This window comes from Chanos chanos, chromosome 5 (assembly GCF_902362185.1).
Source record: "Chanos chanos chromosome 5, fChaCha1.1, whole genome shotgun sequence".
Classification (NCBI taxonomy): domain Eukaryota; kingdom Metazoa; phylum Chordata; class Actinopteri; order Gonorynchiformes; family Chanidae; genus Chanos; species Chanos chanos.
The window spans coordinates 21577483-21600186 of NC_044499.1; the positions used below are offsets into that span (position 1 = coordinate 21577483).

Consider the following 22704-nt stretch of genomic DNA (forward strand, 5'->3'; position numbering starts at 1 on the left):
AGAGAGCAGAAAAGGGGAGAGAGAGGGAGAGAGAGAGATGGAGAGAGAGAGAGAGAGGGAAAGAGATCAGGTGGGTGAGTGTTGAGTGGACGAATGTTTACAACAGGGTGGTGGACAGAGAGGAGGAAAAAGTTTATCAATGCACAGGTTACACTTCCAAAAAAAAAAAAAAAAAGGTAAGAAAGAGTAATAAACTCTAAATGAACTGAGAGTGCATATGAATTTAATTGAGAGAAATTACTTGGGAAACACTGTCCCTCTAGCTCTGTCAACAAGCAGTAATTCTGCAACCCACGAGGATGGGTAGGAAACAGTTTACCATATATGGACTTCTGTGGGAGGGCCAAGCAATGTGGCACTGTGTCAGTGCATTTTATAACCATTCACATCTCGTTAGCACGTTTCTTTCGTTAACAAATTTTAAAAATGACACACTGATTATGGATGTATTAATACCACCAATGACACTGGATCAATCTTGAAACTTAGATCATCAAATCCCATCAGTATCAATCTTTAATCTGATCAGATTAAAATCGGATAAAATTTTGATTGTGTTAGCCCCATAGCAGCTACGCACTCAGCGCTAACATGATTTATGCATGCCAAAAAATGAATTAGGGAATTAAAAAAATTCAGAAAGCTGAAAATTCAGAAAATTCTCCCCATTTATATAATTGTCTTGCAGCCTTTGAGGGCCAGAATATCCAAACTGGACAAAAAGAGCCTCCATCAATATGGATCAACCTCCGTGCTGTTTGCCCACAGACATGGAGGACTTGGCATCTCTGGTGCTTGTCTGTCTGATCAGTGGAACACTCTGGCCCAGACATTCACTCTGTCCCTGTGACTGCTATAAAGACAGGAGTTGAGTGGCTTGGTAAGCTAGGAAGGGAGGGGACTACACTCAATGGTTGAATAGTTAAAGTTTCCATGACGCTAAAGTCATGGCTGTCTCATTCTTCTGCTGGACAGTCCTGAACACTGACCGCACAGTTACCGAGGTTATCCAGCTAACTGAGACACAGTGTATCTTAGTCATTTGTAAAATGTCACAGATACTGCACTGGTCTTTGTGACAGGATTTAGCACACGCACACACTCACACATATATATACTGTATATGTTAAACTATCCATTACTGAACTGATTAGACATCCCTGCTGCGTTGTATATTTCAAATGAAAGCCTTGAACCTGCTTTAAATGATCTTATGATAACAAATGGCAAGCTTAAAAAATGTATGCCAAACATGAGTGAGGGACATTATAAAGGTAGTGGGACATTTGCAGGGCTTGTAAGTGAAAGCTATGAGCAGTCCTACCCCATCCTGAGAGGAACAAAAAAGGTAATGCTACATACACAGCACACAACAGGAGAGCGGTGGCCTGTGTAAAAACGTGATCATTGTGTATGGTCCTACGATGTCAGAACAGGCGAGTCAAAGTGTAAACCCTCCCAGCTTGGCAAAGCAGAGTCAAACTGTCCTTATGAAGGTGACCATGCTTTCCGGCCCATGTTGTAGGGGACACGCATGTGTTAAAGGGGACAGTCTGTGCTAAGCTAACGTGTCCTGCTGGGGACGTACTGAACTAATGGGGACAGTGTGTGGTCCAACTAAAGGCCAATGTGAGTGGGTTTGGCCTATGTTAATGAAGACAGGCTGTCTTAATTAGAACAGTGCGCTCTTCTCTCTTTGGCTGGGGGCGTCCTACATTCTCACTCAGAAGAGATTCGGAGGGACATGGCTGAACCGAAAACTACTGGTGCACTTCTTCAGGCACACGCTTCACAAGACAGCTTTTTACACCCATGATGACAGACAGCTCTTCCTCTCATGGTTAAGAATCCTTCCACCCACAAGAGAGGGAATCTGTGTTAGAGCACACAGGCAGTTTACAGGTTTTACAACAGGATCCAGAACCACTTTGGAAGGTCTCATCCTACTGACCTGGCAGGGTCAAGTTAGCACCAGATAACCATAGCTTAATAGTCAATAAAGGAGGCAGACATGTGGATACTGAACTGACAGACACATCATCCAAAGATGGGTTGGGCAAAGCTGAGTCTTTATGTGTGTGTCCTGTGTGTGTGTGTGTGTGTGTGTGTGTGTGTGTGTGTGTGCGTATGTGTATGCGCATGTGTGTTTGGGAAACCAACTGGAGACCCAGGTTGTGAAGCTTGGCGGTAAGTCATGTGGTAGGACCCAGCTGGCATTCCTCTCCCATCAGAGCAGCTTCTCTCTGAAAACACAGCCCTGCACTGATGGAATAAGCCCCATCACACTTAAACCTCATTCTAGACGTTTTCAAGGCCCAACACTTTCTCTACAACTCCTCCTTCACCCTCTCATGCTTCTCCTCAAGTGGTATACACAGTGTAACCCTTACCTGGGTAAATGAATCCTATTTTCTTTCTAAGATAATGTGGATTCAGATATAAACTGTTACTACAATAACCACTGGGATTATGGGACCATGCTAGAATGTCTTTGTCCAATCCTTTCATTGTGAAATGGAACTGTCCTTCCGTTTTAGACGGTTTTCATAAAATCACTTAAAACACATCCCAGAGCCAGATTCCCCAAATTCGACACACCAACCCCTGCTACTATGTTTATATAACCGAAGGATATCGTGAATGTGGAAGGAGTGTGATATAAATAATTGGCGTTACATGGAGGGACAGTGAAAGTCTTTTTGGTGAAGCAGCCCTCGAGCATAACAGATGTGAGATATGAAAGTAAAAAAAAAACAAAAAAAAAAAAGACTGTTGGAGGAGAGAAAGAGGCCGATGTTCTGACTGAGCTCCAGCTCTCGTTTTGAGGGCAGCTGTGACCGAGCAGCAGCAGCAGATCTCCAACAGTGGCCTGGTTAGCAGCCCCAAATAGAGAGAGCATCGAGAGGGAGGGAGGGGAGAAAACAAGCTCTCCACCCTCTTCCTCTCAATCAGGTCACTTAAGTTCCAGCATCAGTGAGGAGAGCAGAACGATGTGACGCCCAAAAAACCCCCCAAAGTTACACAACTGAGTGTGAAGTTAGACTAGGGGAGGGGGGGGGGGGGGGGGGGGGGGGGGTGGGGGGCGGTTTGAACACTGGGAACAGAGTGATTAAAAAAAAAAAGACCATACAGACACAACCACAAGGAGAGTCAGATGTCATGCTTTTTTATGCCATGAAGATGCATCCGGAGGAGGCAGTGGTGAAATACTATGTCCGTCATACTGTTCTCTTATGGAGGGGATATGTGCATGTTTAAGTGAGATGACATGGGACAGCGTACAGCTGAATGCTTACCAGCTGCAGAATGTCTTCATCCTTTGGCATGACACAGAGTTCCAGAAAGGTATCACTGAAAGAGAGAAGACAGAGTACATGAGTGGTCGGTTCCAGGTTTATTCCATTGGTTCATTCATTACCGCGAGGTTAAAATGCATAGAGAGAGTGTGCTCTCACCTGTTCTGAATCAGCCCGATGACCTGAGAGTAGGTCTTCCCAATGATGCTCTCTCCATTCACCTTCACTATACGGTCTCCTACGCACAGACAGAGTCACATCGTTTTTCACAGTTACAGACGGATGTCACACAGAACAAGTGGGAAAAGAGGAAAAACAGTTACATATACAAAAGGTTTCCTGGAACTGAACACAATCACTACATTTAGTGCTGACAGATGAGAGAGAGGGAAAACTGTCAGTGTACCTGTACAAAGGCCAGCGTTATGGGCAGGTCCTCCTTCCTTCACCTGCTTGACAAAGATCGTGTCCATTGGCTCCAGCCTGTTCCGCGGTCGCCCTGGAAACGACAACAACAACGAAAAAAAGCGGCAGTGTCAAGAGCAGTCGTGATCACGACACCCACAGCTGGTGAGTAACTGAGTGGTCACAGGATCAAATCACCATGAGTTAATCCTTATAAATAAGCTCTTCAAACACACTACAGATGGAATAACACCCTGTTTTAAGGTTAAAAAAAAAAACAAAAAAAAAAAAAAACACACACATGCTGACAGCATGGCGCTAAATTCCCTTCATTTCTATGAAAATTCTCTGCTAATGCAGCAGACTGAACAGAGACCTGCTCAACTGTTAGGAACCCTCCTTAGCACACAGAGACAGGTTTGTCTGCTCCAGCCGGGTCATCTGAGTTCTCCTCACAGCTACTTAAACTGTGACCTTCACTGACCTCATTACATCTTTCAACCTAATCCCCCCCCCAACCAACAATCCCCCATCCCCTCAACCCAGCACCTCATGGCCGTGACCTCTCTATACAACCCTCACTTTAAAAATCTCCTGCTTCAGGTCTCTGAAAACGTGCCCAGAATCCGAGGCAGCGTGGAAACAAACAAGCCCATTTAGGTCTACCAGACAGTCTCTCAAATTGTTCTCAGACTGATATTGGCCCTAGGGAGAAGTAGAGGGGAAAACTAAGTCACAAGAAGGGAAAGTGTGCAAACTGAAGCTATAAAAAAAAAAAAAAAGAAAGAAAGAGAGAGAGAATAGTATGGTTTGTTGAATGCCTGACAGTGTGAGAATAAAACATGGGCTATGTCCAGGATAATTAAGAGGGTCTGGAAACACGTTCAAAGTGTGAGTTTGTCTTTTTTTTTTCCACTTCTTTTTTTTCCATTGGGAGGTCTTGAATGAGATCTTGGCAGTGAGGGGACCTGTTTGCTCATTCTGCTCCTGTCTCCTAGCAGCTGCGTGGACGCTACACAGCAACACATGAAGGAGAGAAGGTGAGGGGGGGTAAATGAGAAGTAGGGAAGTCGAGAAAGAGTCAGAAACAGACAACACAAAGAGAGAGAGAGAGAAAAAAAAGCTCTCAAAAACCCTGTCACTAACACTGATTCCTAACCTCTAAGAAACGCTCAAAGACCAATGGGCCAATGGCAGGAGGAGACAACATGGTATAATATCAGAGAGGCTTCTCCAGAACAGTGACTGCGTAGCCACTGTGTGCATGCACTGAACGCCCGTCACTCAGGAGACTACAGTGAGACTAAACTACAGCATTTTACGTCGCCTGAGCGTGTGTAGGAGTCTAATCCACCACTGGTACGTTCAGTGGTGGAAATGAAAAGTGCTGAGTGAAGTCGAAGCACACGGGTAGGATCCAAACAAATGGTGAAGTGGTCAAAGCCGTAAAGCCGTTTACTGTGTTATGGGATTAAGTGTACTCCTGTTTATTTATAATATGAATGCCTTCATGTATATAAACCATCAGACACTGTTATGCAACACAGCACAAGCTCCTCTCAAAGTTGCTCAATGGGCCCTCTAGTGGTGAGTTAAATTGCAATGCAGTTTCCGAGACCAAGTCAATTTAGTTTTTGTCTGTGGCACCAAAAAGGATAAAATTAGGAGTCGGAGAACAAACCAGTTCATATCTGAGCTGGCCAAGAACTGACCCAAGAGAAATGAACTCACACATGCCTGACTCAGTACTGATGCTCTGCACTGGCAAGGGGACTAAGCCAAAACTAGCTATCGGGAAAAAAAAGAGAGAAAGAAACAGACCGTGACTCCTTGGCTTAGAAAGCCAATCACCTCATGAGCTTCTTTGCTTGTTTAGTCTAAACCTGTGTCAGGGTCCGAGCGCACGCCTAGATTAAAACCTGTTCGCGAAGAATTTCATCATCGACTTTAGATTATGGGTATGAATGATCCATAAAAATCTGTCAGTCTCTGAACCTATTTGCACAGTGATATAAAGTTCACACGATGGGGGGGCAAACCTCCAGAGCCTCGTACAGGAGAAATTATGGACATCATACAGTACAACCTCCAATAGACTACAGCTAACCTGCACTTCATTGTCCATGATGTTACCTGAGAGAACAAGAGCCTTTGAAACCGAACTGACAGCAGGGAGGCGAGAGGCATTTCACATTTCTGTTCAGATGTGTATAGATCTGTCTTGTGATTGAATGAAGTTGGAGCCGTTTTGGTCAAAGTTCCCAGTTAAGCAAAAGGCCTCTGTAGCAACCTGGTCTCAAATCATATCTCGTCACTAGGGGTCACTAGTAAGACATGAGTGAACATAGTCAGGCAGAGAAAAGAAAACTATTTACCCTGAGAAAAAAAACATACTGGTTTACTGTGCCATCAAATGAACAATGAGGGCAATTCAAATGTTGAACGGGTTTGTTTCTGAGTGGCGTGTGTCGTTTTGAGAGCTATATCATGAGTAAGAGATTACAGTCTCACTCTGCTGAAGCTGCACGGATGGAGCACTTGGAGTATTTTGCAGGCCAGTGCAGAAGCCAGGGTGCCCCCTCATTCAGTCCCTGACCCCAGATTCCAGTAGAGTCAGCATACTTCATAAAGCCACAGACAATGCACACACAGCAGAGCCTCACAACACACACACAGAGAGAGAGAGAGAGAGAGAGAGAGAGAGAGAGAGAGAGAGCGAGCAAGCAAACTTTTCCAGCTTTCCAGCTGTGGCAAAAGCAGACATTCTACAGTTGTGTAGAAACTTCTCCTGTGATGTTCATTCTCCTGCATAACCGTATCATTGAATAAGGCAGAGAGACAGACATCAGTGCAACTAGCTGGGTTCTTTATCATGAATGGATCAGTCCCGGTAGTCACTGCGTTTTGCCTGACCATACCATCATTATCTGAAAGGCCTAACCACATTTCAAAAAATATGACAGATTAAAGACACCATTATCTTACATTAAAAAGAAAAACATCAACAACAGGTTAATTATATACTCGGTGCTATTTTTGCACATCTGAATCTTTAATGGACGCCGGGAGAGAAATATTTAAAAATGATTTCATCACACAGTCTGGTGACACTCATGGGAACCTTGGCCCAAAAGCACACGCGATGCTGCCAAAATGGACTGCTCTCATTCTGTTGCTATAGGAACAGCGACGGAACAATGGAGTGTCTCCACTGTTTGCGTGTTACTGCTTTTTTTTTCATATTTTCAAAAACGAACTGACAACACTAATGCTGGCAAAAATATTACCTACTGACTTTTCAATCCTGACCATCTGGAGACTGATCAGAAATGCAACTGGTGAAGTGGTATGGTCTGGTAAAAGTTCAATAATTTAACCAAAAAAATGACTTGCTATTGATTCTGCAACTGGATGCATGCATTAGTTCTTCAAAATTGGAAAAAAATTTCAAAACTCGATAGATCATACCTCTTAAGGTATTACACATGCTGGCATGCTCCTATTGATTCTCCAAAAAAAAACTTAAAGAACAAATAAAACAAACACAAAGACAAAGTCAAGAGCGACTGTGCTAAAGTAACACAGAAGTCAGTGCTACACTGTATTGTGTGGTGTTTTTGCTTGACTCTGCGGTCAAGGGGAATCGGTCGGTTGCCTTCTATGATGGACAAAGCTCAGGCAAAAGATGTAAAGCAGCAGACAAGCGAAGAACGGAGACACTCCACGACAACACGTCACTGCCTCACCTACCACACAAAGGCCAGCCGCTCAAACGCAACAGTGGTGGAACAACCTCCCACGGGAAAACAAAATGTGAAACTGAAACCGAAGCAAGAGCATTCTCCAACATTTCTACCTGTTCGGGGTGTGACAGAAAACAATGTGGGCAAAATAAAACAGCGACACAAGCCAGCACAGCAGAGACAAGCAGCTGCGGGAAAAGGCTTTTGAAAATCAAGCAGCCTCAAAATTGCATCGGGTCAGTAGTTCAGCACGGGAGGTAGAAAAGTCAAGCAGAGAAAGGGAGAAAAAAAAAAAATCTGGCATAGTTATTTCTGTCTGCCGTAGGCCGTTAAACTCAAGTCATGTCACGAGAAGCATAAGGAATGAGAGCTGAATAAGGCCTTGTCATAAAGACCAGTGGGAAACCCTGCAGCAGCAGCTTCAGTACGGGCAGAAACACTGTCTCTAACCCTCCTTCTCCACTCACTGCCAGTAAACAACACTAAGATCTCTAAAATCAACAGACACACACGACAGCTCTTCTCGCCTGCTATGGGTTTATGTGCTTTTGTTTACTGTGAATGGCACTTAGTGCCAAAAGTCATTACACTTACCTCTGAGGACACGATCTTCTTCCTAGAGAAAGCAGAAGAAGAAAAAAAAGGATTATGTCAGGATGTTGGAGAAATGGAGTCTAGCACACACAACACATAAACTGAATGAGTCCTTTTATATAGTCTCTTCACACCTGGATGAAACTCAGCAAACTCATAACACCTATTCTGGCCTTTGTACATACATACGTACAATGGAGAAAATCTCCAGTTTTACTGTAAGAGCGGAGGAGAGGGTTTTGTAAACAATGACAGAAAATCATACACTGCAACATCAGCACAGCGTAGCACAGCTCTCCTCTGTGTCGCCGTGGCGCTTCTTTAAGCGTCCCGTTAAGGAAACCTTAAAACAGGAAAACGGGCCTTTTGGACAATGGTGTTTTTGAGCACAGTTACAGAAAACCCGGGGAAAAGGCGGCTGCTGTAATTCCATAAAAAAAAAAAAAAAAAAAACAACAAAAGCTGTGATGTGTCTGGATTACTCATTGCTATTTCTCGGCCTACAAATTTCCCCATGGAAATACCCACGGCAGAAAAAAAGAAAAAGGAAAAAAAAATACTAAAATAAAATAAAGACATGATATCACCCTGCTCTACAGCCAGAGTCTAAACCACTGAACTTGATCTTAGGCAGAAGGGCATCCACAGAGCGCAGGTTGTAAAATGGGGGCACTCAAGCTACTCAGAGGCAGTGTGGGAGTGATGGAAAAGCTAACATGGATTTGGCCTGAAACCATTTTGCCCTTTGCTGACCTTGAAGGTGGAATGCATGGCGGACTCGGGCGGGTAGACGATGAAGTGACGCAGGGTGAAGCCGAAACCGTGCGACGTGCGACGCAGGCGCAGGGTTTTGGGTCCCGGCCACGAGAAGGGCTCGTCCTCCAACGGGAACGGGACGCCCGGACACTCCTCCTGCTCAGGTAGATCCTGAACAAAACAGAGAAAGCATGAACAAGACAAAACGGTTAACAGAGCAACAATAATGTCTATGGACAGAGAAGAGTGCTTTTAGCTGTAGGGGAGAAATGTTTTAAGTCAGAAATATTTAAATGAGTAATAATGTGCTGAGTCAAAGTTCCCATGAAGCAGGAGTCCCTTCAGAGGGTTATTATCCAGGGAGGACATATGTTGACACCAGAAAGAGGAATAATACATACACACTAAAGCTTAACATTAATAACTATAAGACATGCCAATAAACATTGTCTCTGAAATTGCCTTAGTGTGCCTGGCTGATTAGATTTTGTTTTGTTTTGTTTTAAAAAAAAACTGTCTTGAAATAAAAAGCGAAACGAAGTTCATCATATCACCATTAGGGCTGTCAGATTTCATCTGATCTTTGAACACTGGCTCATCAATACTGTCATCAATACAAAAACACTGGCTCATCAATACTGTCAATTAGTCCCTTAATACTGCCAGTTCTTCAGAGCTCTTGTGATGAACTGTAATGTAACCTAAACTTTAAGTTACATGAAGATGAATTACTATGCAGTCTTAGGCAGGCTAAGATACTACTGTCTGAAGTTATCTATATTTAACAGGAGATCTCCACAGGAGGAGTCCAAACTCATTCAGCTGGGCACTCAGCAGGACGGGTCTCCATCCTCCATGCAGGCCCCATGCTTTCCAGGGTAGGGTCTGTGCTCCAGGCACACACTGCTCTGTTTACACAGTATTTATAACCTCACACCTACACACAACTCACGACATCGCCTCAACTGCCAAACCGCAAATCCCCACTCTGGCAAAGCTGTGAGAACTCAAGCCCACTGTCCAAACGTCATCCTCCCCTGGCTCACCCACGGCTTTCACACCAAACCTCTGCCCAAAAAGGGGAAAAAAATCCCTCTTAACCCCTTTTTGCATGGAAGACCTGCAAGGATGCCAGATTCACTTTTCTGGCAGCGCTGGTGGGTATCATCATTCACACTTGCACCTCATTCCCTGAAAAGTCCAAACCCTTAGCCTATATCAGGATGTGGCCTTAGCGTATGCGGCGGGAGATGCTTTGTTTTGAATAAAACAGCAAGTGAGTAGATCCCATCAAGTGCCAATTCGGTGACTATATTATTTACAACATGTTTTGTAGACAACTGATGCTACATGTGATACTGGGTTCACAAAGACGTGTTTGTGACATTAAGAAATGTTATTCAGAAATGTTATGGCTTTGTTCATACTTGAGTTTATCCAGAACTTTTCCTGAAAAGTTACTGGATCAGGTCCCGGAAAACAGTCAGTTCAAATTTTCCAGGATTTCGGCTTTGGCTCACATTTTGGAAAACTGCCGAACATTTACAGACAGACAAAGCTGCATGTGTGAAAGGGCTTTTACTGACTGACCCAAAGATCCACAGCTGTACAGCAACTTCAGTCCAAGTGCTCTCAAGAACACCGCTCTAATCTAAACTCATTTTTGTAAACTGAAGGAAACTTTATCATCAACAAGAACTGGCATAACCAATGACAAGTGCCGCTAAATTTCATTTGTTCCTTCAGGTGCACAGCAACAATTCGGCTTCTATTTACACATAAACACATCAAGTTTGATAATGTAACAATGTTGCCAACCCTGACTGGCTGAAAACAAACTGGGTCTGGGTCACTACCTAAGGAGAGTAATGGTATAACGGTATAAGTGTTGTGGGTTCAGAGATATCAGAGAGGGCAAAGGCAAGTCTCTTTTAGCAGCAGCTGTGTGGTCAGTACGGCCGGCAATAACGCTCTGACTGAAATGAGAGCCTGCAGTTACTCTGGCAAATATTAGCAAAGAGTAAACATCTTTAGAGTAAACTGACATCCATCCGCTTGATGGATGCCTAAGCTTCAGGGGTTGTGTCAATAACTCACCCAAAGTTAAAAAAAGAAAAAAAAAAAAGAAAGAAAAAAAACATCTTGACTGTGCTAAGAAACTAAACCTCAGTAAGAATGGGTTTCAAATTTCCTCCAGTAAGAAATCTACAGGGGAAGGGAAGCCTGCCCAGCTGGCTATCGCGTTATGATAATCTAATCATGGAACAGACAGAGGCAGGAAAAACAAAATGTAAAAAAAAAAAAAAAAAAACACGACTCGGTCTCCGTTCCATGTCAGGGCCAATGTGCTGGAGATCACACCTTCCTCCACATGAAACAGGTGTGTGATTCCAAGCCCGTAACCCACATTAACAACTCAAACATGAATTCATCCACATGGCGCTAAAGGAATTTTGAAAGATTTTGCATGGGTAGATTTCTTGAGATGGAAACAGATTTGTATGTGCATGAGTGTGTGTGTGTGTGTGTGTGTGTGTGTGTGTGTGCGCGCGCACGTGTGTTTGGCAGTCTTTGAACAGAGCTGAGTGTGAAACAGAGTGAGAGCAGATGACACCTGAGAGCCAGTGGGAACTTGTCAAACTGGTTTTCATCTATCCCAGCTGTGACTACTTCCTAAGGGCATTCTGACATTCCTAATGATGAAATAAGATGAAGGTTGTAGTTTTTCTACTCTATTTTTTTAAGTCTAATTGGGTTCATGTTCTGCAGGATGAGATATGATAAAAATGACAGTCTTGGACGTTATCTGCAAGCCTACGCATAGCACTGAATCACAAGAGAAAACAGTACCAGTATGAATCTCCTGAAAAGAAAAAAATAAATCACCTGGAACAAACATATGTAAAGTAGATCCTTATGTGTCATGCATGACAGAGTCAAGACGTGTGGCCACTTCTTAGCTCACCGCAGACAAGCCATATATGGGAAATTCTCATCCGTCTACTCTGGCTTCAACTGACGTCCACAGTAACCCCTCAACCTTCAGCCAGGCAATGATTTTATGATCAGGCTAAAAATAAACCCAAAATTATGAATCCCATGGTCTCAGACATGCTTGGAAATCTGCTCTTTTCAGTCTGTGAGGTCATAACGCCCTGATAACAATGATGCGTCATTCCCCTCAATCCTGTAACTGTGCCCAACGCGCTGGACAACACCAGAGCAAATGAAATTCACATGCTCATGTCTACACACCTACGATTTCACTGTGTATATAACTGTAACTATATATGAGCACACAATCACACACACACACACACGCCAAAGCAAAGGGAAAAGCACACTCACAGTCCGTTCTATGACAGAGTATAAGAGCAGACTTCTCGAATGACTCAGAGGTGCCCAGCAGAGAGTCAGTGAGGTGGTTGTTACGTGTGAGGCACAGAGGGCAGGGCTGTGGCATCCTAAACACATGCATGCCATGCAGGTTTGTCACTGGCACTAAGGCACTTTACAGTGTGGTGACAGACCAAGCCAACAGAATCCTGCCTTATGCCTTCCTGCCCCCAAAGTCCTCACGTCCTGCCCCGCTCTGTGTGTGTGTGTGTGTGTGTGTGTGTGTTTCACACTGAGTGGATACACACATGAGATGGGAGGGGTGGGGGACCGGTGACATTTAAGGCTGTGCAATTCCACATTTAGCCTTGGGGTTTCGTTCCCAACAGTTTTTTTTCCCCCCTCACACATACACACCCCATTCACAGGACACATTTCAGAGAGATGAGGATTTTTTTTTTTTTAAATCACATTAAATAGCCAAACCCATGTTACGCAACGAGCAAACCTGACCCGTTCAGTTCAGTTCACTACCATGAGCTACAAGAGCACTTAACAATCTCTCCTTCTCTAAGTACCTCAGGGATGACACATGAAAAACAAACAGCCAGTAACCAAATAAACTCACGCAGCCAACAAAAATCTCTATTCAAAGGAGTACTATACGCAATCACTGCTGGGCTCGGCCAGCAGGACGCTTATCGACAGGACAGTAAATCCTGTCTGCTCTTATCAGCCCCATTAAAAAAGACAAAAAAACCACAGACTTAATATGGCTGTGGTGACTGGATACAGAGGCTTTAACTCATTGTATGTGACTCTCTGAAGTTAGAAAAAAAAAGAAAGAAAAAAGCCAACCTTGCATAACTTATAGACTAGCATAAGCTTATAGACTAGCATAAGATCGTCTGAGATGGTATGTAATGTGGCTAATACCTATTTCTGGCAAGGTAAACAATGCTGCCAATGTGTGTGTGTGTGTGTGTGCGCGCATGCCTGCATTAGATTACATGTTTAATGCTAACCTAAAACATGTAGCCTTGGGTTGAGGTGCTGAACAGTATCTTGGGATTTCTGACTCCGCCTCTCAATTTCTCCGCGTCCTACCACCAAGCTTGTGCTCATAAAACGTTCACATTCAGCAAACGCTGTGTCTGTGAGTGCTGGACAGCTCTTATCTCTAATTATTCCTGCTCTGTTGGTTACACACACTGACCTCAATGAAAAGGTTCCACATCTTAGACTTTTTTTTAAAGACCACCCATCTAATTCTTCCAGTACATAACCACTTCAGTCAGTATTAAAGAACAGGATATTGGTAGACGGTTTTGGGGGAACCGGAGTGGTAAAAGGGGTGTGGCTGCCCACAAACCGTGGCCTTCTGCTGGCATGTGTTTTGAACATGCTTCTATAAGTTGAAAAAAAACTTTCCTCAAGTGCGCTGAATGATACGGCCCTATGTAGAACGCTTACAACACGCACATACACACATGTGCGTGTATACAATGCAGGACCATCCACGTTTGGCCTGAAAACAATCATTTTCTTTGAGCTTTAATGGCGTAGGAAAGAGATTCCACTGAACAAAGCCTAGCTGAACGCTGAGGTCACACGTCTCCGCTCTGTCTTCAGTGAACTAGGAACTAGGTACCGAGGGCAAAGGAGCACCTTTCCAAAAGTCAAACATGTGAGAAATGTACACAATACGACCAAGCAGGATTTAGAGATAAAGCAAACGGCAGGTGAGAAAGAATTAGGTGACTTTGGTGTGGGTGCAAACTCTCGTGTACTCAAAGCTCAGCCCTCGACCTGAACTCCCCCGCTTCAGCCTCTGTTTGTAAAGCAAACTCGGTCAAGTCATTCATGCAAAGCCGACGTGCTCTCCCATGGGCTCACACACACACACACACACACACACAAATACAAACACAAACCCGTGCCCTCACTGACATCAGCACAGGGGAAGAGAGACAAATTTCCTGCCAAAATACCACTAGGTCCTCAGGGTTCATATGGTTTCCTAGGTCTTTGTTACAAGTCCTGAAACCAAGATCGGCCCATTGTTATGCCAACACATTCATACTTTTGCTATTGGGAGTAGCAACAGTAAAAAAAAAAAAAAGATTAATGATGAAGTTACTGAATGTGAAATACTATGATTACACAATTACACAAACGCTCCCTACACCTTCAAACTCCATTTCAATCTCTATTACTTTGTATGAGAAATGCAGTGCAGAAGTCCTGTTGGCTGTCACAATCAGTATAAGAGAGAGCTTGCCAACCACTCATTTGCAAAGCTTGAATATCATGCAAATGTATCCTGATCTATTCAGTGGCTCAGTCTAACTCCCTGAAATCACTTCAGGGCCCTGGTGATAGCACTCAACTCAAACACAGACAACATTTTGACAGGAGACACTGTTGCCATCCAGAGCAAGAGCCTGGTTTGTCACCAAAGTTGTTCACACACCATTCTTTTAGTTCCATCAGTGGTTAGCATCCTTTCAGCCAATCAGGCAGCAGAACTGTTAGTGAAGTCATTTGGTTATTCAGGAATAAGACCAATGATCATGAACTAAGATTTGAAGGGTTCTGCCTAACAACACTAAATAAAGATAGCCATGATGAGAATGCTAACCTCTGCCCACAAGTGAAACTGACCAATCATTGCATCTATGTGGATGAATAAGGAAATTTATCGGCCAATCATACTCCATGGGTAATGTGGCCAATTCATCACTAGATTTGGCATTGCTGCTCTTTGATAACATCTCAAACATGTTTGGCATATCACCATGGAGATACATCTTTGATATCCTTATCTGTGTTTACACCGTGTCGTCACGATTTCACTGATCACGGGATCAAACATTTCGACTTTGGCCCTATTAAGCCTTAAACTGGGCCAAAAAAGTCATTTGAATTTCACCACAATGCTGCCAAGCCCCAGAGCTGGCAAAGACTTCTGTAGTAGCTTTAACAACCGAATAAAACAGATTTTCGATGAAAATGTAGTGGTTCTGAGCCTAAGTTGGAACTATGCTTTGTGCTTTACTTGCTCCACATGTTAACTCATGTGATGTGCTACTGGTTAGGAAATGAGAACCGGACTGACAGTAAGTGTCTCAGGGGCCTGGAGCAGTAACACAGAAAAATACCCATTAAAGCAGATATGGGTCTGGTCTTGTTAAGAATACAACAGCTCCCAGCTGAAGAGGGGCGTTATCAATATGGCATTGGTGTAGGAAAACCCAGCTACACACAGACTGGTTTTCACAATCCCTGAATCAGAGTAGCTGTCTCTCCCTGGAGCAAACCTTCATTCCTGGCAAAGAACAAGATGGTTTCTGCTTTCTCATATTTAGAGAAAGAACAACAGAATATGTTCCATCTAACAGCGAGAGAGAGGACCTGCTACAATTCAGCAAGCCCTTTTTTTTTTCTCTTCTACAAACTCATGACAAAAGTCTCCGGAGAGGGTGATCTCATTTCACACACTATGCAAATGGAATTGTACGTTACGAATGGTTTCCAGCCAGCCCTGAAACCCTCTGACACATTCTGCACAAGTCTTCTGGGCCAGAGCAGCACCACATACCACATCTAACTGAGAATCTCTCATTACTCCAGCGTTATGCTCCCCATCTGTACGTGCGTTAAAGAAGAAGTTTTCCGTCACCACACAGATGAACGAGCAGCTCGCTGTCGACTCACTGACAGAAGGCCACACCAAGCCACAGGACCGTGCAGCGTTTCTTTGTGGTCTGACTTACATCTCCTCTGGACTGCGACCATTTAAAAGGACCAATATCTGTGGCTGAAAACCCTCATCTCTCCCCCGGTTGCCTGGGGCCAGGCGGTCTGAGAAGAGAGTTCTGAAGAGTCTGATGGAGATTAAAGGGGTCTTCACACCGTCCCTGTCTGAGCATTGCGTAACAACACTCCTTGCCACCAGCTCCCTCTCACAGAGTTGCATAAGTGCCCCCCCCCCCCCAAAAAAACAAGTGTAACTGAAAACAGGACCTGAGAGCTTGAAACCAGCAATAAAAAAAAAAAAAAAAACAGGAAAAAGGAACCAGTCATCTGTTTTTATTAATACTTCCTCGAAGTATTTATTGTGAATTAAAACTAATCAGCCTTCACTTTGTGGTCCTATCTCAGAGCCATACCAAGCCATGAGCAGATAACTACACAATGTGTTGGAATTCTACGCTTTATTATATTACTCAGATAGTCCTCTGTGTTTAACCAAAGTGACACGAAAAAGGGCAATATGAAAAGGGGCTTGGTGTTTGTTTTCTTTGCAACTAGAGTTAGGTCAAGTGCTGCGTTGTGCTAACTGTTTATATTGAGCGATAATGGCTTCGTAGTTTTTCCACTTTGATTCATTAGCCTTTATCTCTTTTTTAACCCTCTTGATCAGTTTAACAAGCTCCTTCGCAATTCACACAGGCCTATAAAAAGCCAACGGTCTGGAATGAATGTGTGCAGAAAAGAATTCCAGACTGTGATATTCATTCAGTCTTAATTACACTTATCTGTTTGCCAAGTGCAAATATGAGAAAATCTTTAAGGGTGGCAGAATGGATTTGCCCTCCAGTCAGAGAGTGAATCATACTAGGTTTGGTATCAAGGTCCAGAGACAAGGGCCAGGCGTTGGCTTGGCATGAGGATCGGAGTCAGAGAGCTCACTATATCGAGCCCAACCCTTGACCAAAGACAGATCAGGAAGTGTGGTAAATCTGCTGGCAGATTTGAAGGTGTGTGTGTGGCCATTTATCCAGTGAGTAGTATGCTGATGATGCAACAGAATAAAAAAAAAAAAAGTGGCTTATTAGAGTAGCATTCAAGTTCGACTACCGAAAAACCAGGTCTGTTCCGGCTGTATTAAACTTATAAGAAATGATCCAGTATTTCTTGTCACGGTCATCTGGAGCATGAAAACAAAAGAGAATGAAATGCTGGTTAAGTGAAGTAAGCTGGGGAGAGAGTCTCCATTTGTATGATGAATGTAAACAGGCTAAAACTTGTTACATTTGAATGTTAAGCCCACACTCAGAAAAAAGCAAGTCTGAAGCACTTTGTGGCTAGTGACAGCATTGCCTGCACCACCCTTCCCAATTTCTTTCCCCAACACATATATACTGAATAGATTCACACTGAAGACTTTATAAAAAAAACTGAGATAAACATTGAGGCTGTTGTATTACTGCTTCGCAGTGCCTTTATTAGAGAGACAAAAGAGAAAATTGCCTAGTGTATACAAATGAACTCTTTTGTTGATTCCTGCAGCTCAGCCAAGTCTAAATCTAATCGAGGCATCCGGCGGGAGAGAGCGCTAAATTAAAGCTGGCACGACATAACTTTATCATCAGACCACGTGCATCGAACAGTAACCGCAGTGTCCGGGTCCACCGTTCCCCTCAGCTGCAGCACGGGCCACACAAAGGTGCCAGACTGAGCAGACAAAACAGTACATGTCATTCTGCATTTAGCTAAGCCATGTGGAGCAGTTCATAAAGTCACTTACACAAACCGCAACAACGGTGATGTCAGCTAAGATGACACGCTGGGAGGCAACTGTTCTTTGATCCCATGGTCAATTCAGCTGTCATCATTAGGACCTAAAGTCCAAAATATCAGGCTATATCCCTGGACCTATGCATACAAGTGGTGGCTAGAGAGACTTGCTCAGGCCAGGTGTAGGAGAGTTTGCAGATCAGGCTGCAGTGATGTCAGAGAATACATTCCAGCATTCATACACCAGCCAAGCTTGCTTATACTAAACTGAGGCCAACCTGTCAGGTGTGGATTTGTCTTCTAGGAAAAGGATTGTTATGTATGATACTCTAACATACTTCCAAAGGAGGAAGACTCATGAAGGCAAATATTGACAAAACAGCTAAAAGAGGCTGTGTTACGGTTCTGGGAGTAAATATGCGCGTAAATGGGTTTAAAGATGATTCTTTAGTGCTTTCTTAAAATGTAAAAGGAGGTGAGGACAGGAGTTAAGCTGTACCAGGATGTCCCAGGCAGAACCAGAAACCCTGATGCCCCTCCCGCCCGCCATCGCAGATGCTTCATCATTGGTCAAGCACACAGCATCGTCACTGTGGTCAACCAATCAAACAAGAAGTGGCTGGGAACTCAGAGCTCTAGGACATGGGCTATGAGAAACGCTTTCACTCATGGGGCTTCAACATATCTGAGTTGGTTCACAAACAGAAAAGAAACTCAAAAAAGAAATTCCATGTCATCAGTTCCAGACAGACCACACCAAACTTTTAAAATAGCTTATGATGTAGGCCTATGAGGAACAAAGGAAGATTTGGCCTACAATCTGGAAGACCAACTAAACGTGGTTTGCCAGTTCCCCATGCGGATTTAGCAGTGCCCAATCTTGCCAGGACAAGGCAAAACTTTGAACTTCCTTAAAGAGGAGGAGGGAAACCATTCACCGATCCAAAATCAACAAGCCTCATTTCCAGTAAGACTAGCGGTACAAAACACCAGGGATTTCCAATGGTTAAATTATCAACACCATGACTCAAAAATCCCACAAAAGAGAGTGAATCCATTCTCCACTCCAATAATCTAAGATACAGTGCCCACCACCTGCTGTTCAGGTCAAATGAACATGTATCAGCCACATGGCTCTAACAGTCACTTGGTCAGATGATGCACATTTCAGCCAGGGTGATGACTTAGGGAACATGCTTATGTATGCCTGGGTAAATAAGCAAAATAACTATCTACAAGTTAAAAAAATGTATAGCACAGGCACTGATACCTCCAGGGCAACCAAAAGTACCAAGATTGTGTCAACCATCTAACATGTATGCTCTATTGACAAATCACAAGGGGGAGGATAGAAAAAAAAAAAAGGCAGTTGCCTTTCAGAGAAGAGGAGATCCTACAGATTTCACATTTCTATCTGTTCCCTCGCTGAAACTTATGAAAAAAAAAAAAATCCAGTCGGCGTTCCTGCCTCGAGCATTTTCTGTCCGTCTCTGCTCGTTGGTCTTTAGGAGCTTTTGTAATGAAGACGGAGCTGCTGACTAGTGTGGCTAAACCATGTTTTCCTCATCTGTTCACCACAGGAAGGAAAACAGAGACAGTGCAGCATATTAGATTAAAGGGGTTGGGGTGGTGTGTTCAGAAATCTGCTGCTCCTATAAATAAGTGACCTTCAACCCATCATAAATGTGGGTAGGGGGTTTGTACAAAGGTCCACATTCATACAGTAGGCAAGCAGTAGAGTGAGAGTGGGAAGGCCACAGAGGCACTGACTGAGCAAGAGAGGAGAAATGACAGACAACATCTAGGCCTGCTTGAAAAAGCAATCATTTATACTTTGACATCATTCCTGCCCATCTCATTACTGGAAGCAAACAAAAAACAGCATCTTTAATCATCAAAAATAACCAAATAAACCCACCCGAGATCAGTTCCAACCGAGCTGGTGTCAAAGTATTGATTGAAAACAGGCCAAAGCCTTCAGGTAAATTCAACCATGAGGTTGTGTGAGTGAGTTGTGTGTACGTGCTAGGAGAGGGTTTTGGACAGGGCTTCACCTAAGTGACCCCAGAATGTTCCTTAGGGCTTGGTGACCATAAGAGTTAAAACACCAGTGCACAATTCCCTCACAAACCACATCAAAGAGAATGCTGATTGACATCCAAACCCATCAATACAGTGTGCAAACATCACATCCCAAGTAAAGGAAGCATCACATAAGGGGGGGAAAAAAAAAAAAAACCTCAACACATACAGAGATGGCTACTCCAGATCACTGTTTATAACTCCGATAAGAAGTGGAAGTGTATTTTTTCTTTCTTGGAGCTGGGACACAACGCCAGCGCACAGCCGTTTTGACTGATAGGAGCAAAGCCTCCCCCACACTGGGCCGAGAGATTTACAAGTGGTCTGCGCCAACAATGCAAGAGAGCCTGCCAGGGAATTTCCTACCAGAACATCCAAGGGATTTCATTTTCTTTTTACCATACACACGTTCAGACGGTACTCCACGTTCCCCTCAACAAAAGAGTCGATGTATAAACTCGAGATCGGGGAAACGGAACGGAGAGAGGCACAGCGCCTGTATTGTGTACTGCTCAGCAAAGAGATGCAAGCTAAAGAACAGTCATTACAAATTCGGGGGAAAACCCTGAAGAACTTACCAAACTAACCCTAATATGTGAACATTTATCCAATCTGAGATTAAGAACAATGTTGCTGTGTGCAGACAAGTTATATGCTCTGAAACAACAAGAGATTTGAGTGAAATAATTATTCACGAAACACGCTGGCTCAATTTGAGGGCAAACATTAGATTGTTTCCATACTAAGATTAAACTGAAATGTCAATCATCAGAGCATGTTTCAGTGATGGACATCATGACCAAAGCATTTTTTTTTGACAGACAACAGAGTTCAGGCTCCATATTCAAACTGTAATTTATATCCCATTTACTTCCTTGTCCTACAGCACCGACGGGGCCTCGTGCCTTTTCAAGCAGACAGGACAAATGGCAGCCACAGCATTACGGAGTCTTAATTCGATCTTGTGACATGGAAAAAACAGGGATCACTCCAAATAAACTCGTGTAAATCTTTTCCAACCGATTCAAACAACCATCAAGACGCTACTGTAAGTCGAACTCACGTCTCATACAGTTTGGCATCTAGCAAATCGGCGGATAAACGCTGTGTGACAGAAGATAAACCGTGTCTCTTTCATCATGTTTACACATCTTTAGTGACACTCCAACCAGGCTTTACGGATGATCTCTATTAAGATATGATAACTCAAACTGCTGAAAGATAAGCATTTGAAAAGGTCTGAGCTGACCTGCAACTTCATAGTAATGCAAAATACACATGCACAACTAATTGGGCAACTCAATGCAAAAACTCTGCACTATAGCAACTGTAAGAAAACTCTCAAGCAAATAAAACAAACACAGTTTTAAGCCAACATAAAAATGGTGCAAAGTAGACAGAGAAATGAATTTTCTGAGCCCCTTTACAATCTGTGGACCGACAGCTATGTTACTAATAAACAACAACAGCAAAGTTTTGAGAGCAGAACTAATGATAAGACTCAGGGACCACACACAATACAATAGTAGTGCACCCTAATCACATCTCAATATTTCCCACCAAGATAATACACTGTCCACCAATCTCCCAGTATGAATTTTTGTTCATGGCATAATGTTTTTCTTATCTACAAAAAAAAAAAAATCACATAACTTGTAAAAAGTCCCCCTGCAGGTTTGTACAACAGCCAACGGACACGTTCTGCAGTATACCTTGTCCACTGGAGACGGAACAGATGTGGGAGGTTCAAAACAAACAAACAAACAAAAAAACATCATCCAGGAAGCGGAATTAGCATTTTCCCCGGTTAAATTAAAAGCAAATTTTGGCTCATTAACGAAAACGCCAGTGACCATTTGTATTTCCAAATAATCATAAACCACTACATAACTTCCAAACAAGTCAGTTTTAACCATATGCCTTTACCATAACTTTAGCCCTGTACACAAAGCAATACACCAAATGGGTCTCACCTCACATAGCAGAGACCTGCTGGATCGTTTACTCTCCTCATCCTCCTCATTTGGACCCCTCCAATGTGCTGCCATCATATCACTTCACACAAAATACGACGACCCGTTGTAGTCCACATTTAGAGCAACATCCGACAGTAATCCCAAACGGTTAAATTAAATCTATTTCAGTCCACCCCGTTATGCTTCTTCATGTCTTTGTTTAGAAGGATCTGAAAAGAACAAGATATGTGCGTTATTTGCCAATAACAACTCAATATCTACAATGTTCCACACAACTGTACTCGGAATTTAGAGAAAATGTGCCTGTTTTCACAGATGAAACAGAAATATAAACTGTTTCAAAATGTACTGATAAGGCGGTTTCGACAGGTTTAAAGCTTTCTTAGAGCAAACACACAAATCAATACAATGTTTACCGATTTTTCCCCACATTCGTTTTGAACAGTGCGGTTTTTTTTTTTTTTATCAACAGATAAAAGTTCAACTACCGTGAATAATGTCGAGGCGGCGCACATTGCAACTCAGATACTAAATGCCGCCGACTTTTACACTTGTAACATTTCGAAAAATAAGTAGAACTTTACAAATCTAATCCCAGAATCATCAGTCTATATTTACGATATTCAGATAAACGCCGTTAGGAGGTTCAATTCGCCAGTCGGAAATCGCTTATTGCAGCAAAACATGCGGGTGTATCCCTGAGTGCCACATGTTGATGGCTACGTGTTATTCCCTGTTGTTCTCGCGTGCTGGCGATACGTTCAACAACCACTCTATAAGATGTTCATGTAGCATGTTAAATTAAACATTCTAGCAAACTTTCTCTTTTACCGTATAGCTACGCTCACTTTGAAAACAGTACGTTAAAAAGTAGGTTGAGACAATTTAGACACTGACACTGACAAAAAACAACTAGGCTTGAATAGGTAAGTTCGGCAAGTTTTTGTTAGCTTTGTGGCTAACCTAGCTAAATGCTGGGAACGAATGGATTCG

General features: G+C 43.2%; 1 protein-coding gene across 1 annotated transcript in view; it reads right to left on the reverse strand.

Annotated features, from left to right (window-relative positions):
- Positions 1-21783, reverse strand: part of arhgap21b (Rho GTPase activating protein 21b) — a 41205-nt gene extending 19422 nt beyond the window's left edge. Inside the window, exons 1-6 of the mRNA XM_030774771.1 lie at positions 21709-21783; positions 8792-8965; positions 8039-8060; positions 3703-3795; positions 3456-3534; positions 3297-3351 (exon numbers count right to left, since the gene is read on the reverse strand). Coding sequence (XP_030630631.1) covers positions 3297-3351; positions 3456-3534; positions 3703-3795; positions 8039-8060; positions 8792-8965; positions 21709-21783 — 498 coding nt within the window. The remainder of the gene's footprint in view (positions 1-3296; positions 3352-3455; positions 3535-3702; positions 3796-8038; positions 8061-8791; positions 8966-21708) is intronic.
- Positions 21784-22704: the final 921 nt, after the last annotated feature.